General features: G+C 38.7%; 1 protein-coding gene across 5 annotated transcripts in view; it reads left to right on the forward strand.

The window, feature by feature from the left end:
* rnf130 (ring finger protein 130) overlaps nt 1-18,143 on the forward strand; it is a 153,091-nt gene that overhangs the window by 66,806 nt on the left and 68,142 nt on the right. For all 5 annotated transcript variants that reach the window (XM_060837391.1, XM_060837388.1, XM_060837390.1 and 2 more), the window contains exon 3: nt 15,521-15,592. In XM_060837391.1, the coding sequence (XP_060693374.1) occupies nt 15,521-15,592 (72 nt within the window). The remainder of the gene's footprint in view (nt 1-15,520; nt 15,593-18,143) is intronic.

Below are 18,143 nucleotides of genomic sequence, written 5' to 3' on the forward strand. Positions count from 1 at the left end.
ATACCTTATAATGTCTGAGACATTGCCATCATCATCTCTGGATCTGTCCTGACCCATGGGTAAGAAAGGCTAAGCAGAGGTGGTGGCACTTTGATATACAGTCAGGGGTTGCCCTGGGAGCCTTAACATTGACTCTGGACCCCATGAAGTCTAATACAGTCAAGTTAAACATGGGCTAGTAAATTTTATCTGAAAATGTGTTGCTGGAAAAGCGCAGCAGGTCAGGCAGCATCCAAGGAACAGGAGATTCGATGTTTCAGGCATAAGCCCTTCTTCAGGAAGAAGGGCTTATGCCCAAAACGTCGAATTTCCTGTTCCTTGGATGCTGCCTGACCTGCGCTTTTCCAGCAACACATTTTCAGGTCTGATCTCCAGCATCTGCAGACCTCACTTTCTCCTAGTAAATTTTATGCCAATTATCACATACCATCCTCCTTTCGCTGATGACTGTGTTCCTCCATGTTGAATAACACTTGGAGGAAACACCTGAGGATTTCAATGTCCATTGCCATGAGTGACTTAGTGATAGCACCACTGATCAGGGTGGTTGTGGTCTAAAGGACATTAATGTTTGATTGGGCCTGCAGAAGCTGATGAGGGGACAAACAAGAAGTGAAAATATATTTCACCTAATCTTCTTAAAGCTGCCTACCGCAGATGCTGTCCATAACTGTATTAAAAAGAGTGATCACTGCATGGTCCTTCTAGAGACCAAGTCTCCCGTTCACATTGATAAACCTTGCATCATGTTATGCTGCATGTGACAGACTTTGAACAGATCCAATAATTTGAGACTGGGCATCAGTGAGGTGCTATGGGCCATCAGCAGCAGCAGAATCATACCACAACTTCATGGACAAGCATATCCCCCATTCTATCATTACTATCAAACCCAGTTCAATGAAGAGTGCAGGAGAGCAAGCCACAAGCAGCAACAGGCATAGCTGATTTAAAAAAATACTAGTTGTCAACCTGGTGAGGCTACAAAGCAGGACAAGTGCATGACAAACAGCATAAGCAGTAAGTTATAGAGCTAAATTATCTGGTGCATTAGTTGAGAGAAATAAGCTCTGTAGTCCTGCCAAATCATTGTGAATAATGGTGGGCAATTAAACAACTCAGTGGAGGAGAAGGAATCACAAATATCCTCATCCTTAATGATGGGAGAGCCTAGCACATGAATGCAAAAGATGATGCTGAAGCATTTGCAACATTTTTCAGCCAGAGTGCTGAGTAGGTGATCAAGAGGTCCCCATCATCAGTCCCCAGACCTCAGCTAATTTGATTGACTCCACGTGATATCAAGAAATGGTTGGAGGCACTGGATACTGTAAAGGGTATGGAAACTGATGACATTCAGGCGGTAATACTAAAGACTTGTGTTCCAGAGCTTGCTTCACCTCTAGCCCAACTCTTCCAGTACAGCTTCAACACTGGCATCTGCCCAACAATTGCACCAATAAGTCTTGTACAAAAATTAGCAGGATAAATCCAACCTGACCAATTACTGCCTCTGTCTAAGCTCCATCATCACTAAAATAATGGAAGGTGACATCACCTTTTCTCTTCAGAAACACTTGCACAGCAATAACCTTTTCACTAATACCTAGTTTGGGTCCTACCTGAGACACTCTGCTTCTGACCTCATTACAGCCTTCGTTTCGAGGCTTCGTTCATTGACAAAATAATTGAATTCTAAAGCTGAGTGACAGCACTTTATATTAAACCCACGTGTGACTGTGTTTCATTAAGGAGCCCAAGCAAAGCTGGAGTCATGGAAATCAGGAGGGAAATCTCTCTGGTTGAAGTCAAACCTGTCACATTGGAAGATGGGTATAGTTGTTGGAGGTTGGTCATCTCAGCTCCAGGATATCTCTCAAGTGTTCCTCAGGATAATGTTCAAGGCTCAACCATTTCTTCATTGTCCTCCCATCCATCATTATATCGGAAGTGTGAATGTTAGCTACTGATTGCACAATATTCAGCATCATTTACAACACAGATACTGAATCAGTTCATGTTTAAATGCAGCAAGACCTGGACAATATCCAGGTTTGGGCTGACAAGTGACATTTCTGTCCAAAAATGCCAGGCAATGACCATCTGTGTTCAGAGACCCTGTCTCTGGACATTCAATGGTGTTATCGTCATTGAATTCTCCGCTATCAACATCCTGGGGGTTACCATTGACCAGAAACCTAATTGGAGTGGCTATAAGAGCAGATCTGAGGCTAGGAATATTGTGGCTAGTATCTCTCCACCCAACTTCCCAAAGCCTGTCCATCATCCAGAAGGCACAAGACTGAAGCGTGATGGGATATTTACCACATGCCTGGATGGGTGCAGCGCCAACAACACTGAAGAAGCTTGACAGTATCCAGGACAAAACAGCACATTTGATTGGCATATGTATCCAGCCCCTCCTCCACTGATGTTTAATAGTAGCAGCAAGTATTACCTGCAAGATGCATTGCAGAAATTCGCGAAATGTCCTTAGATGGTGCCTTCTGAATCTATAACCACTACCATCTACAAGGACGACCGATATATAAGAACAGTATCACTTGCAAGTGCTCCTCCAAGCCATTCAGCATCCTGAATTGAAAATGTCTGCATTCATTCATTACCACTGGGTCAAAATCCTGGAACTCCTGCCCCAAAGATATCGTGGTCTACTTGCAGCATGTGGACTGCAGGGGTTCAAGAAGGCAGCTTACCACCACCTTCTCAAGAGTAAATTAGCATGGGCAATAAATGCTGGGCCAGTCAGTGATGCCCACATCACAATTGATTTTTTTTTAAAAATCGCTGCCCTCCCACTTTTTTTTAAACTGTTCTGTGAGCAGTATTCTCTTCTGGTAACATAGATGGCTATGAAATACTCACTTAGTACCTCATGATCTGTGCCTGCTTTTTTGGAATCTGATCAGCCTCATCCTTTTATTTGATCATCTTTTTAATATTTATCTACTAGTAAACGACTTCTAGATTCTCTTTAATGTTAGCTACAAATCTGTTCTCAAACTGATTTTATCCTTTTTAGGTTTTCCTCTGTATTAATTGTGTATTCTGTTTGGTTCTCTGCTGATTTATGAACCATACATTTGTCATAAGCCTTCTTTTTTTTCTGTTTCATTCTAAATCTCTAAAACTTTAGTCATCTTGGGAACTATAACTTTGAATGCATTTCCTGACTTGCTTACAGGAATTTGTCTCATCAATCTCTTGAAAAACCTCCCATTGTTTGATTACTGATTTTCTGTTGTTCTTCAAAATCATTTCTAGTGTTTCCTGGTCATATTTTTCAATGCGTTGAAATTAGCTGTACTCCAGTGAAGAATTTCAATGTTTGATAGTTTCTTGTCCTTTTCCTAACTACCCGAAACTTGACAATATTATGATAATTCGTCTCTAAATCTTTCCTGACTGAAACATGATACATTTCCCCCCAACTCATTCTTTCCAGTTAGATCCTCTGGTATTTCCTTCCTTGTTAGGCTGCAATCAACTGATAAAGAAAATTTTTCTGAAAATGTGTCCATTTTTCAAAAAGAACTTGAAGTGTTAACTTTAATTCATTTCCACAGATGCTGCTGACTGTTCTAAGTTTTCCCAGCACTTACTATTTTTACTTCAGGATTCTAGAATCTGCAGTGTTTGCTTTTATAAGAAGTAATTTGTAGAAAGAAATTTATTGTACACATTTTAAAAGTCCCTTCATTTATTTGCTCTTCACACTTTTATTATCTCAGTCTTTTAAAAAATTAGTTGTCCTATTGGTGCATTAAACCAAAAGCCTTGTACTTCTGTATTAGGTGGTCAGGATCATTTTGATCTCTCTCTCTCTTTCCACTTCTCTTCGCAATCTGCCTCTTTGTTGAGCTATATTTTTATTTCCACTGTATCATATTTCCACATGACAACTTGTGCCCACCACTCACCAGCATGACTTAACATACATTTTTGGCTCATTTTTTGAGAACTGAACCTTCCTTGGAAGTTGTCAAAGGTATTGGGTATAGGAGCTGAAATACAACGCTAGCCACACATGTAACCTAGGCCACTGAAATCTGTTAGTGGCTAGAAAAGATAGATATCCTTTTGGCTGTACAGGCAGGAGTCTGATTTACTTGGCTAAGCTACTGCTAAAGTCATAGTGCTCTAAAACAAGTGCATTATTCAATTATGAACTTCAAAACTTGTGGCACATTTACGTTATGACCTTTGATGAAGATAAATTGCTGTTCATCTATGGCAAGATGCCATAGATGTAGTTAGCTTGACTGTAGTATTTTGCTCTCACACTTACTTCCTTTCACCATTTCCAAAGCCAAACACCACGACCTCCAATCTCAGCTTTTTCAGAGGCCATAGAACATTACAGCGCAAGCCCTTCGGCCCTCAATCTTGCGTGACCTGTGGAACCAATCTCAAGCTCATCTAACCTACACTATTCCATTTTCATCCATATGTTTATCCAATGACCATTTAAATGCCCTTAAAGTTGGCGAGTCTACTACTGTTGCAGGCAGTGCATTCCATGCCCCTACTACTGAGTAAAGAAACTACCCCTGACATCTGTCCTATATCTATCAGCCCTCAATTTAAAGCTATGTACCCTTGTGCTAGCCATCACCATCTGAGGAAAAAGGCTCTCATTGTTCACCTGATCAAACCCTCTGATTATCTTATATGTATCAATTAAGTCACCTCTCAACCTTCTCTCTAACAAAAACAGTTTCAAGTCTCTCATCCTTTCCTCATAAGACCTTCTCCACCCCCCCCCCCCCCCCCCCCCCCCCCGACCCCATACCAGGCAATATCCTAGTAAATCTCCTCTGAACCCTTTCCAAAGCTTCCACATCCTCCTTATAATATGGTGACCAGAACTGTACGCGATACTCCAAGTGCAATCGCACCAGAGTTTTGTATAGCTGCAACATGACCTCGTGGCTCCAAAATTCAATCCCTCTACCAATAAAAGCTTCTTAACAACCCTATCAACCAGAGTGGCAACTTTCAGGACACCGAGATCTCTGCTCGTCTACACTAGCAAGATCTTACCATTGGCTCAGTACTCTGTATTCCTGTTGCTCTCTCCAAAGTGAATCACCTCACACTTTTCCACATTTCAACTCCATCTGCCACCCCTCAGCCCAGCTCTGCAGCTTATCTATATCCCTCTGTAACCTACAATGCCCTTTGGCACTATCCACAACTCCACCAACCTTAGTGTCATCCGCAAATATATTAACCTATCCTTCTGTGTTCATTTATAAAAACGATAAACAGCAGTGGCTCAAAACAGGTCCTTGCAGTAACCACTAGTAATTGAACTTCAGGGTAAACATTTCCCAACAACCACCACTCTTTTTTTCAGTGAGCCAATTTCTGATCCAAACCACTAAATCAACCTTAATGCCATGCCTCCATATTTTGTGCAATAACCTACCATGGGGAACCTTATTGTATGCATTACTGAAATCCATCAACCACTTTACTCTCTTCTACCTGTTTGGTCACCTTCTCAAAGAACTCAAAGGTTTGTGAGGCACAGCCTACCATTCACAAACTCCTGTTGACTATCCTGAATCAACTTATTCCTCTCTAGATGATGATAAACCCTATCTCTTATAACCTTTTCCAACACTTTACCCACAACTGAGGCCAGGCTCACTGGTCTATAATTATCAGGGTTATCTCTACTCCTCTTCTCGAACAAGGGGACAACATTTGCTATCCTCCAGTCTTCTGGCACTATTCCTGTATGCAATGACAGCATAAAGATCAAAGCCAAAGGCTCAGCAATCTCCTCCCTGGCTGCCCAAAGAATCCTAGGATAATTTCCATTCAGCCCAGGGGATTTGTCTATTCTCACACTTTCCAGAATTGCTAACACCACCTCCTTATGAACCTTAATCCCATCTTGTCTAGTAGCCTGCATCTCGGTATTCTCCTCGACAACATTGTCTTTTTCCAGTGTGAATACTGACGAAAAATATTCATTTAGCGCTTCTCCTATCTCTTCAGATTTCATGCACACAACTTTCCACTGTTGTCCTTGATTGGCTCTAATCTTACTTGAGTCATTCTTTTATTCTTGGTATACCTTTAGAAAACTTTAGGGTTTTCCATGCTCCTATATACCAAAAACTTCTCATGACCCCTCCTGGCTCTTCTTTGCTCTCTCTCTTAGTCTTTCCTGATCCACATCCATGAAAATCTCTGACCGTTCATTTATATTTATTGTACTGGTTAATTTTATATTTGAATTTTTGCATAGCAAGTCATTGTTTTCAAATTGTGATTGCTAGCTTTCCAGATTGCTTGACTTATAAATTCCATTCCATGTCATTCATTAAATTGTTTTCTCCAGTTAAACCTGGCTTTTAATTTTCCACATTAGTAAACAACTTAGAAAAGGTAAAAAACATTGTCACTTTTCATTTTGCTAATGTCTCTTCATTATAAAGATTACGTTTCTACCATAAAATACTGTAATTGATGAGTGTATTAATGTCTTTGGAAGTCACCTTCATGTTTTGCATTCAAAGTGCTGTGCAAAGTTGGAATAAAGTTTTATTGTAGAATGTTACGTTGCATATTATTGAGAGATTGGGAAAATAGTTTTTAATCTATTTAATGGATGTGCAAACATCAATCACTACAGTAGATTTAGAAATTTAGTATTATGTAAGGATTCCAATGGGAATGTTCAGTGCAGATCAGTCATTCATCATTAGTTCTGCTTTTTGCAACTCTATTTTCATTTATCTTAGATCCCAGTAAGATCATAGAAAAACATGTGTTTTTCCTTCAGTTAGACATCTTTCTTTAAACTACATAATCCAAATTTAAAAGAAAACCTTGGATGCTACTGTATAGTATTAATTGAGTAATTGAGAAGAAATAATGTGTTTGTTGCTGTGTTAGATATTTAGTTAGAATCATTTACATTTAGTGAGCAATTCTGTTTTTAATATTGGCCCTCAAGCAGCCATGGGTGCAAGCAGCAATACTAGATCCAAGTTGAGTACCAATGGTTAAAAAGTTGGGCTTTTTATTTGAAAATTCACAACTATGATATTCAAATTTTCCAGACTTTGGGCACGTTGACAGAATGATCTACAAACATTTATCGTTCTGGTGAAAGGCTCAGATAAAAGATGCAAACTTTAAAATGAGTAAGTTCGAGAAGGAAAGTTTTAGATGGTATGTCCCATACCTCTCAAATCATGCAGCAGGATACAAGGAATGAGGGTGAATGGGTTAAGAAGACAATTAAATATTTTTTGCAGAGATTAAAATTGAGGGGTAGTGAGCAACTGTGGGATTGAAATAAGTCAAACCATGGACTGTTGGGGCTGAATGCATTTTTCTGTTCCAAATCGTTTTATTTTAGAAGCTGAAATTTTATGCAGGTTTACCTGAATTTGATTTTGGTAATCAGTGGAATTTTTCCAATAAGCTTGGTCTATACATAGCTTTAGTGTTAGCAATAGTACATTATATTGCTGTTAACATCCAAATGTGGATCTTTGTTTGAACTTATTTCCATTAGGTTTGTATCCGTATAAAGGTAAGCATGCTCTAGTCCACTGAAGAAAGAAGAATTTTAAGGAAAGAGAAACAGCCGTAATGAGTTAAAATTAGATTAATATTTAGTTAATCCTTAATGGGAAACAAACTGTGACTTTAGTTTGGCTTTTGTTGCCAACATAAGATTGTGGAGCAGCTACCAGGTAGTGTCTTAAGATACAGCATGTACCTTTTATTGCTGATGTGCTATCCTAACTGTGAGTTAACAAATATCACTGCATATTTAGGGGCAGGGTCAGCTATAGTATTTATCAACTTTAATTTATGATCTTTAATGGTAAGTAAATGCAAAGAATAGTTTACTTATTCAAAAATTTAATTTTTCAGTTTTAATAGTTAACTGGAAATTGCAGATAGCTACCCAAAGATCCATTTAGTGTCCGCTTTTGGCCCAGCTACAAAATAGGATTCTTTGTGCTATAGAGTTATCTTGTGTTACATGAGGTCTACAAATTGCTGATTCTTTCCTTCCAATAAGTGCATTTTCTGTTGGATGAGCTTGGAACAGAATTTGTATCAAAGGGAGATTTGCAGATCACTTGCAGTCCTCTCATCTAAAGATGACGACTAATGAATAAAATCAAAAAATAAACTGTACTGGCATCTAGATATATGAATAGGAAGGGTTTAGAATGATGGCAAATGGCACTAGATTAGGTTAGGATATGTGGTCAGCATGGACCAGTTGGACTGAAGGGTCTGCTTTGATTCTCTTTGACTCTATGATATATTAAACAATAAATTTTTTATTACTTAATTATTGTGTGTCCATGTCTGAGAAGTAACTTGCAAGGAAAATGCTGGAATTTCCAAACCAAGCTACAGGGAGAGGCTGAACAGGCTGGGGCTGTTTTCCCTAGAGCATCGGAGGCTGAGAGGAGACCTTATAGAGGTTTACAAAATTGAGGGGCATGGATAGGATAAATAGACAAAGTCTTTTCCCTGGGATAGGGGAGTCCAGAACTAGAGGGCATAGGTTTAGGGTGAGAGGGGAAAGATATAAAAGAGACCTAAGCGACAACTTTTTCACGCAGAGGGTGGTACGTGTATGGAATGAGCTGCCAGAGGAAATGGTGGAGGCTAGTACAATTGCAACATTTAAGAGGCATTTGTTGGTCCTCTCATCTAAAGATGACGACTAATGAATAAAACCAAAAAATAAACTGTACTGGCATCTAGATATATGAATAGGAAGGGTTTGGAAGGATATGGGCCGGATGCTGGCAGGTGGGACTAGATTGGGTTGGGATATCTGGTCAGCATGGGAGGGCTGGACCGAAAGATCTGTTTCCATGCTATACATCTCTATGACACTAAGTCTGTGAAAATACTTACTTTATGTATTTAGTGTGAAAACTGTACCAGCGATGACATACTTGAGAAAGCTTCAAAATTATAGTCGAAATAAAGAAATGAAACCAGTTTTATTGGTCTACCTGAATTGCTAAACTGTTCTCTTCCCCCCCATAAGTTTAAAGGACTCCCAGAGATTATGAATATTGTTAGGGTTTTGTACTTACACAAAGCAATTATGATAGTGGTGTAGATAGAATTGGTTAAAATTGTGTATTTTCTCCTCAAAAGGATAATAATATTGAAGAACATAAAGTCTGGGGCTATGGGATAAAGGTCTTCGCTCATTCTTTTAAGCTTAAGTGAGCACCCAAACTATTCGTTCTGTCTTTATAAATGCCTTCCATACTCCACGATCTACCTGGTGAACCTTTCTGGACTGTCTCCAATGTCGTTTTATCTTTCCTTTAGCTATGGAGACTGAAACTGTTCACGGTATTCCAGTGTGGTACAGCTAGCATGTATAGTTTCAGCAACACTTCCCTTTTGCAGGGCAGCATGGTGACTCAGTGATTAGCACCGGGTTTGATTCCACACTGTGTGTGTGGAGTTTTTCACATTCTCCCCGTGTCTACGTGGGTTTCCTTTCGGTGCTCCGGTTTCCTCCCATAGTCCAAAGATGTGCAGGTTAGATACATTGGCCATGCTAATTTGTTCATAGTGTTCAGGAATGTGCAGGCTGTGTGGATTAGCCTTGGGAAATGAGGTTGCAGGAATAGGGTGCTCTTTAGACCGTCGATGTGGACCCAATAGTCCAAATGGCTGCTTCCACACTATGTTGATTCCTTTTTTTAATGTTCCATTCCTTTGAAATGAAAGTATTCAACTGCTGCTCTTACCAGCTGCGAACTTGTATGCCAGTTTTTGTCATTGATGCAAAGAGGCCCCAAACCCTGCGTGCTACAGCTTTTTGCAGCTTTTCTCCATTTAAATAATGTTCAGTTCATCTATTCCTCCTATCGTCATGCATAACTGCTCAGTTTTCCTCATTGTATTCCATCTGTCAAGTTTTTTTTTCTCACTCCCTTGAACTGTCTACATCCCTCTGTTGTTTGTTTGGGTATCTGTCTGTCTGTCATCCTCACCACTTGCCTTTTCTACCTATTTTTGTGTGAACCACAAACTTGGCAATACTGCATTTACGTCTGCTATCTGTGTTATCAAAGTATATTGCAAATAGTTGTAATCCCAGAACTGATTCTTATGTACATCACTAGTTACAGGCTGCCATTGTGAAAGTAATCCTTTATGCCAAGTCGCTTTAGCCAATGCCCTACCCATGCTACTGTTAAGTGGCCTCACGTGCAGTACTAATTAAACACTTTCACAATCCAAGTATATTACATCTACTGGTTCCCCTTTTCTATCCTACTAGTTCTCTTCAGTGAATTCTAATAAATTTTAAGGCATGATTTTGCCTTCATGAATTCATGCTCAGTCTACTTGACTATGCTTCTAAAATGTTCTGCTATTACATCCTTTATAACAGACTCTAGCATTTTCCCATTGACAGATATTAAGCTAACTGCCATTAATTACTTGGTGTCTTTCCCCTTGTTTGAATAAGGGGGTTACATGGGCAATTTTCCAACCCTATGGGTTTCCAAAATCTTGAGGTTTTAGATTACTATCAGTGTATCCATTATCTGTGTGACTTATATTATATACTATTGGCCTTTAGTCCCACTTAATCTGAGTATTTTTCCTATTGTGTTTATTTCCTTTTGCACCTTTTTACCCTTGATTTATTTTTTTTTTGGATTTGTATTAGTGTCTCCTGAAATGAAGACTGCCGCAAAGTATTTATTCATCTCCTCTGCCAATCCTGGTTCCCTATTGCTATTTTGCCAGCTTTGCTGTCCATTTTGATATCACTTGTAAGGTTCATTTTCTCCCTTTTATTTTGTTGGGTTTCTAAAACTTTCCCAATCCACTGGCTTACCAATAATCTTTGTCAATTTTTTTTTCTTTCTTTAATGCCATTCTTAGCTTCCTTATTTAACTATGGTTTCTCCTTCCTTGAATCCTTGTTCCTTAATGGGATTTACGTTTGTTGTGAGACATGAACTATTTTCTTAAATTCTGCCATTGTTCCTCAACCATGTTTTCCACTAAACTCCTTTTTCAGTCCATTTCAGCCACCTGTGCCCTCATTCCTTTTGTAATTAGCCTAATTTAAGTTTCGCACAGTGGTTTCCAAGCCAGGTTTCTTCCCCTCAGATCGAATGCTGAATGCTAAATGCTGCCATGTTACGATCACTCATTTTCTAAGAGACCTTTAATCCTGAGATCATTTATTAAATCTGCCTCATTACATATCACCAGATCCAGAACACGTTCTTTAAGGAAAATGTCCAGAATCCACTCTCAAATTGACATGGAAGAATTCATTTTCCTAATCTACAGGAAGTTTAAACATACCCATGATTTAATGTACTGCCTTTTTTGCATGCCCTTTATTATTTCCTAATTTTATTCTGTCCTGTAGTATAGTTCCTGTTACGAGACTTTTAGACTACTTCCACAAGTGTCATCTTCTCCTTCTTATTTCTTACCTACACCCTTATTGATTCTACATCCTCCAAGATGATTTCTTGCTATAATTTATCCCATCTTATATTGACAAAGCTACCTACCCACTCAATTGGTCCTGCCCTTATTTTTTTGAAAAGTCATATACCGCTGAAAGTTAGTTCCCAACTTTGATCCCCTTATCGTGTCTCTGTGATGATGATAAAATCCATCCCCATTAATTTTTTTGTGGCATTAATTAATTATTATTTTTGGTCCAAACACACTGCACATTTTGCACCCCCCTCCGCCCCGACCACATTTGCTGCTGTTATTCTATGTTTGTATACTCTGTCCCTTCCTGTACTACTCCAGATATCATTAACCGAATAACTGTCATACCATGCTGCCATAACCTTGTGCTTTGAAGGCTTACATTCCCCTCTCCCAAGCCCCTGCCCCAATCTGTCTGCAGCTCTAGTTATTCAGTTTGCCAGAACAATTCAAGTATTGCCCATCCTAAAAGAACAGCTCCCTTCTACACCAGTACTGGAACCAGTACCCCTTAAACAAAAACTATTCTAACCACACCAATCTTTCAACCATACACTTAACTCCTTGACTTTATTTATCCAGTGCTAGTCTGCTTGTGGCTCAAGTAATAATCCCAAGATGGAGTTTCTGCTCAAAATGATCTGTATTACTCTGGAAGGGGTTTTAAGATTATTGTTCTGTAACAAGTTAATTGTCAGATGTATTGCTGTGTCTACCTTTTGAAACTTAGAGTAAGGATGTAATTATTCAAAACTTGATGTAATTGTTTTCCTCATCATGGAATGGAAGTATTGCTGGCAAAACCATCATTTGTTGCTCATCCCCTCATGCCCTTCAACCGCATTACTATGGATCTGGAGACGTAAATAAAATTGCTGTAATATTACCACGAGAAGACCATAGGATTACTCTAATGAGAGAGTGAGAGAGATGATTAGTTTAACCTGAGGGTCGCCATGCCTCAGGCAGGAGAGAAGATGAGAAGAATTGAACTCGGAAGAATTGGAATGAGAGGAATTGAACTCAGGCTGTTGGTGTCACTCTTTCCAAGTTTCACTGTGGTCAAATAGCTTGAATGTTTCAGAAAAAAGCTGAAGTGTGGTCAGTACTCCTGAAACTTCCAGCAGGAGAAAAAAAATGTGGAATCCTTTTCTCAGTACAATGCCATTATTACACACATTGGTGTATTAACAGGAAACCCATTGAAAGTGGTGGCTAAAGCAGTTTGCATGTGATTTTCGTGGTATAAAAAACCCGTAGCCATATAGTGGGGAGAAAAGTTTTGGAAGGATAGCTGGAATTTTTCATAAAATGCCAGGTTACAAAGCCATTACGAGATTTTACAGTTTAACAGGCTGTTAACTGCCTGACGTTGTGGTTTCCTCCAGAATGTAAAAGAATGTCTCACCTGTGAGAGTACTTGGCAATTCAGAGCTGGCTTCATACAGTATCAGCAGCAATGTAGGAGTGGTGGCCACAGCTGAAAGTGCAGCGACCTATCACAAGGAACAGAAATTGAGGCTGTATCCAGAGGTAACTGACGGCAGCTTTACTGGGGTCAGTTGGTAGATCTGGAAAGGGAATGAGGGGCTGTGATTGTGTGATGGAGGAGGGGGAGAAGAGTGCAACAATTTCTTTGGGGAATTGTCTCCACAAGGCAGAAGGATCCCAAACAGTGGCATATGTGAGGCTGTCAGGTAAACATTAGCAGTCTCACTCCAAGGTATGGACAGCCTGTGCTACTTACAAATACATAAACAAGAAGTAGGCCATTCAGTCGCTGGATCCTGCTCTGCCATTCAATAAAATCATTGAGATTGTAATGTCAAATCTGCAATCCTGCCTACTGCAAATAACCTTTCACCCCCTTGTTTATTAAGAAACTATCCACCTCAGCCTTCCAAATATTCAAGGACTCTTACCTCAGTGCTTGAATATCTCCATAGATGAGCAGAAGTGCCAACTGCTTTCAAAAGAATTGTCCATTCTTCAGATCAGCCATGATCTCGTGGAATAACAGTATTACAAGTTTGAAGCGTTCATTGGTATACTTCTCTTGTGTTGTCTGACCAGAGCACTCTGCACAGCAATGTGAATGGTTAATACTGTCACATACAGAAATCGCATGATACAGTTAAATAAATGCACAGCACAAATACACCCAAAGTACTTTATCCCATTCCATATTATTAAAACGTGTGCAGAAAGAATGTTTGAATATCAAGGTTGCAGAGGTATTATCACTTGTAAAATCCAACATGCATAAGTGTTGAGCTAATTGTATTAACAGTGTTTTTAAAAACCACTTCATGTTTGGTGTTTCACAATCTTGTCTTCCTATATTCCACACTCCAGCTGCTGATTAGAGGAAGTGAACCCATTGGATAAAATCCCTCATTGGAAACAGGAAGTTCTTCTTTGTGGGTTCAGATTCTGTGTACTCTGTCTTTGTCCATCACTAATGTATAGCAATTCATAAGACTATCCATCTGAAAATTATGAAAATTTAACGATTCATCAATAGTTATCAGAGGGGTTTTGTGTTGAAATTTTGGAAAATTTCTTTAATGCACATGATAAAAATAAATTTTTTGGCAGAAAACAAGAACCGAAAGAAACCCGGTAATAGGCTGTTTTTAGTACAAAATGTTCAGTTCATGTTTATAACTTTTATTGCTAACATTTTAATGTTTTAAAAAAGTAGAGTTTAGTAACCCCAAAAAATCAAATTTTAAAAGTTGGGTGATTTGCTGCAGTTTCAGGGTTGCTGACTTTGTTCGTTGCATTTTTTAATAGAGGAGATCTGAGTCAGCTCAAAATTGTAAAGAACACTTAGAACATGAGATGCATTCTTCATGGCAGTGAACGTTGTCCAAATCCCAAGAGCTGCTAATCTGGTTTTGATTTTAGATTACAATCTGGCATTTTATCAAACATCTGAAAGAAATTACTCTAAATATTTTTAGATCATATATAACGTTGTTTTCACTAGCTTTTGTTTTTTATTTATTAAAATATTTGCTTATGAAATGTATTATAATTGAATTGTTTATGGATCAGAAAGTTTTCTTTGCATCAAATGGAAATGGTGTATTTTTAGGTTTCAGTACCTGTAGTTTCTACTGGAGATGCATCCGCTGTGTTAGCTAGTTTTCCATGATTGATGTTCTGATCACTGCACACTATCGTCTCAGATGTAATCTTTGTCTCAAATTAAAATAATTTTTCTTTTATTAGTTCATGGGATGTAGTATTGCTGGATATATTTATTGCCCATTCCCGAATTGCCCTGATCTGATTGGTTTGTTTGGCCTTTCAGTGGGCAGTTGAGTCAGCCACATTCCTGTGGATCTAAAATCACATGCAGGCTACACCAGGTAAATATGACAGATTTCCAACCCTAAAGGGTAGTGAATCAGATGGGTTTTAACAACCAGCAGCAGTTGCCTGTGGTTTCCACTAGGCTAGCTTCCAATTGCAGATTTTTATAGAATTCAAATTTCACTGTCTGCCATGGTGGGATTCAAACCCATGTACCAAGAATATTAGCCTGGAATCTGGATTACAATATCACCACAACACTGCCTCTCTTAACAAAATGTTAATTTTACACTGGTCTGTTTTAGATATAGAAATTCAACACTTGTATGTTAGTGCTTAGTCTTGTGTTCATAGATGCATTTTAAGCAGCAGGCTATAGTAGTCTCGGCCCATTTCCTTTGACTTAAAAACTCTATTAAGTTTTAGTACCTCTACTGAAATCCTGAGTAATATCAACGAACTCAACACAGCATAGTCTGCAGTGAATTATGGAATTCTGATTGTGGAACTGATGACTGGTATTCAAATTGACTAATTATTAGATGAGTCATCATTTCATTCAGAATAAAGCACTGTCCTCTAAAGTAGAATTGTACAAGATCTGCAACTTTCTTAAGCCTTGCATTCCTCTTTGAAGCATGCTTTGAATTTTTTTTCTTTGTTTTTCTTTATATGAATCCAGCGTCAACTGGGAGATGTTGCCAGAAAAGCTACCAGCAAACTAACCACTAGAACCGTTAAAAAGGGTGATAAGGTAAGCATTGACACTCTTGGTGCTCTTCAAATTGCTGAATTGTTTGACCATAGCATTGATCTGTCTTGCTGGGAAAAGGCTAAATACCTCTCACTTGCACTAGTTTACATAGCATGTGCAACCCTCTACATATACAGTTGAGCTTCACATTTGAGAGGAAACTCGAGTGCAAGTAACAGAATGACGTGGAAGTATTTAATTCCATTTTATTCTTAACTGTATCTCCCTAAGAGGCAGTGTGGATGGTGAACTCCAAACAGTTTGCGTATTTGGATTTCATAGAGTGATGCAATATGGAAGGTGGTTACTTGGCCCATCATGCCCATGGCATCTTTTGCGGCCTGACACTGCCATAAAGTGCCAACATTTTTAGATGTTTTCTGCTGTTTGCGGATCAAACCTGAGAGTATGTTGGGTAAGCTGGATATTTGGACTGTGTAAATGCCAGGATCAATGGAGTTATGCTGCTCCTGAAGATTTCTACATTGAAATGATACTGCTGAAGAGTGAACCTCAATATAAAACTCTTAATGTCCAAGTCTCTTATAGTTGACAGTCGCTTTTTAAAACTTCATGTCTTTTTTGTTCTTGATTAGGCTAATGCTCAGTGCCCCACTGGAGAAATGCTGTATTGCCTGATGTATCATCAAGGCCTCACTGAACATTAACAATTTCATGGTATTATTCAAAAAGCAGGAGGGATTTCTCATAATCCTAGATTATTGCTCCTTCTTAAATGAACAGCATCAAAAATAAATTGCTTGTGGTTCAGTTCATTGCTATATTGAGAGTCTTGTTCATGCCTTTGTCTATGTAATTCACTGCAATTTGTTCTGAGACATTACTGAGAATTGTCATGAAGCATTGCATGAGTTCAAGTCATTGCTCAATTCTCTGACCCTGAGAAAACACACTACCCTCTTGAGGCACAGAGTGCATTTCTTTAAACTATTTTTCATTGGAAAGTCTTGTCTTCCAAGAGTTACAAACCTCATAGTTGTGCACACCCATTTGCTCAAATGAACAATAAGTAGCATCATGATCTTACCTGAATATACTTTATACTTTTGTGGAATGTGGGTGTTGCTGACAAGCTAGCATTTGTACCCAATCCTAATTACCCTGAAGTAAATGACTTATTAGACCATTCCAGAAGAGTCCGGAGTCTTCAGTCACATGAGCCAAATCTGGTAGATTTCATTCCCTTAATCACCTAATGAACCAGAAAAGTTTTGCAACAATGGATGATAGTTGCCATGGTCTTGGAGACTAGCATTATATAATACAGATTTTCATCTGGTGAATTTCAATTCCAGCAGCTGGTTTGATGAGATTTGAACTCATGATCCCAGAGCAAAATCATGGGCCTGTGATTTACTAGTCCTTTGACATTACCATTATGCCAGTACCTGCCCCATTTGGCATGTGCTCTTGGGTGTAATCCAAGGCGTAGAGTCCGATTTTAATTCTGTGCTATTCTTAATTGATTTGAGTCAAATGTAGCATGATTTGGGGCCAGTATGAAGATACAGTGGCATTATGGTTATTTACTAGATTAGTAATCTATGGGTTCATAACCCACCATGACATTTTTGGGGTTTTAAGATCGTTGACTTTAATTCCAGTTTTATTTACTACCGGTGATGGTGATCATGGAACTACTGATTTGTAATTTTAAATTTAACTTTCACTGTCCTTTATGGAATGAAATCTGACCATTCATAGCTAGTCAGGGGACCCAGTGCAATGTGGCTGATTTTAAGTGCAATTGGAAATAGCCAAGCAAACCATTCAGATGTATCAAAACAGCTAAGAAAACCTCAACCCGCATGATCCACAGTGTTTAAAGCTTCTAGAGCCATTGTGAATGAGAAATTAATATGGACCTGGACAGCGATGTCTACTGAATGCTTTTCTTAAAAAAAATAGTCAGTTACATCTCTCTCTCTCTTTCTTTCTTTCTTTCTCTCTTTCTCTCTCTCTCTCTCTCTCTCTCTCTCTCTCTCTCTCTCTCTCTCTCTCTCTCTCTCATCTATCTTAGTGAGGTATGTTGTTCCACATCATTTTACAGTAGAATGAGCTGTTTAATAACCTTGTTATGACTAAGATTACAGAGGCATACTAATTCCTTTCTGGTTCCACTTTTCCACTGGTCATAACAGTTTAAATTTTACTATGGTGATGACATGGTCAATGTATCTGATGCAGTATCTGATTTGAAGCAATTCAAACCTGTTTCTTTAATTTAACTAGTTCATTACAAATAAAACTTAGAAATATACAAAGGTTATTGACAAGGAAAGGTTTAAATTTAGTAAACATGTTGCTTTTTTTAAGGTTTCTGTGAAAATCTGTAGCTTGGGTTGTGATTGAAGTTGTTGGTTGGTTCGCCAAGCAGGTTGATTTTTCTGCAAATATATTTTGTCTCCCGATTGGGTGACATCATCTTCAGTGCTGTGTAGCATCCAGATGAAGCGCTATTGTTATGAGCTTCCCGGAATTTATACAGTTCTAGCTGACAAGGTGGGTGGTTTTATTTCCAGTTTTGTGC

Source organism: Hemiscyllium ocellatum, chromosome 16, assembly GCF_020745735.1.
Source record: "Hemiscyllium ocellatum isolate sHemOce1 chromosome 16, sHemOce1.pat.X.cur, whole genome shotgun sequence".
NCBI classification, from domain to species: domain Eukaryota; kingdom Metazoa; phylum Chordata; class Chondrichthyes; order Orectolobiformes; family Hemiscylliidae; genus Hemiscyllium; species Hemiscyllium ocellatum.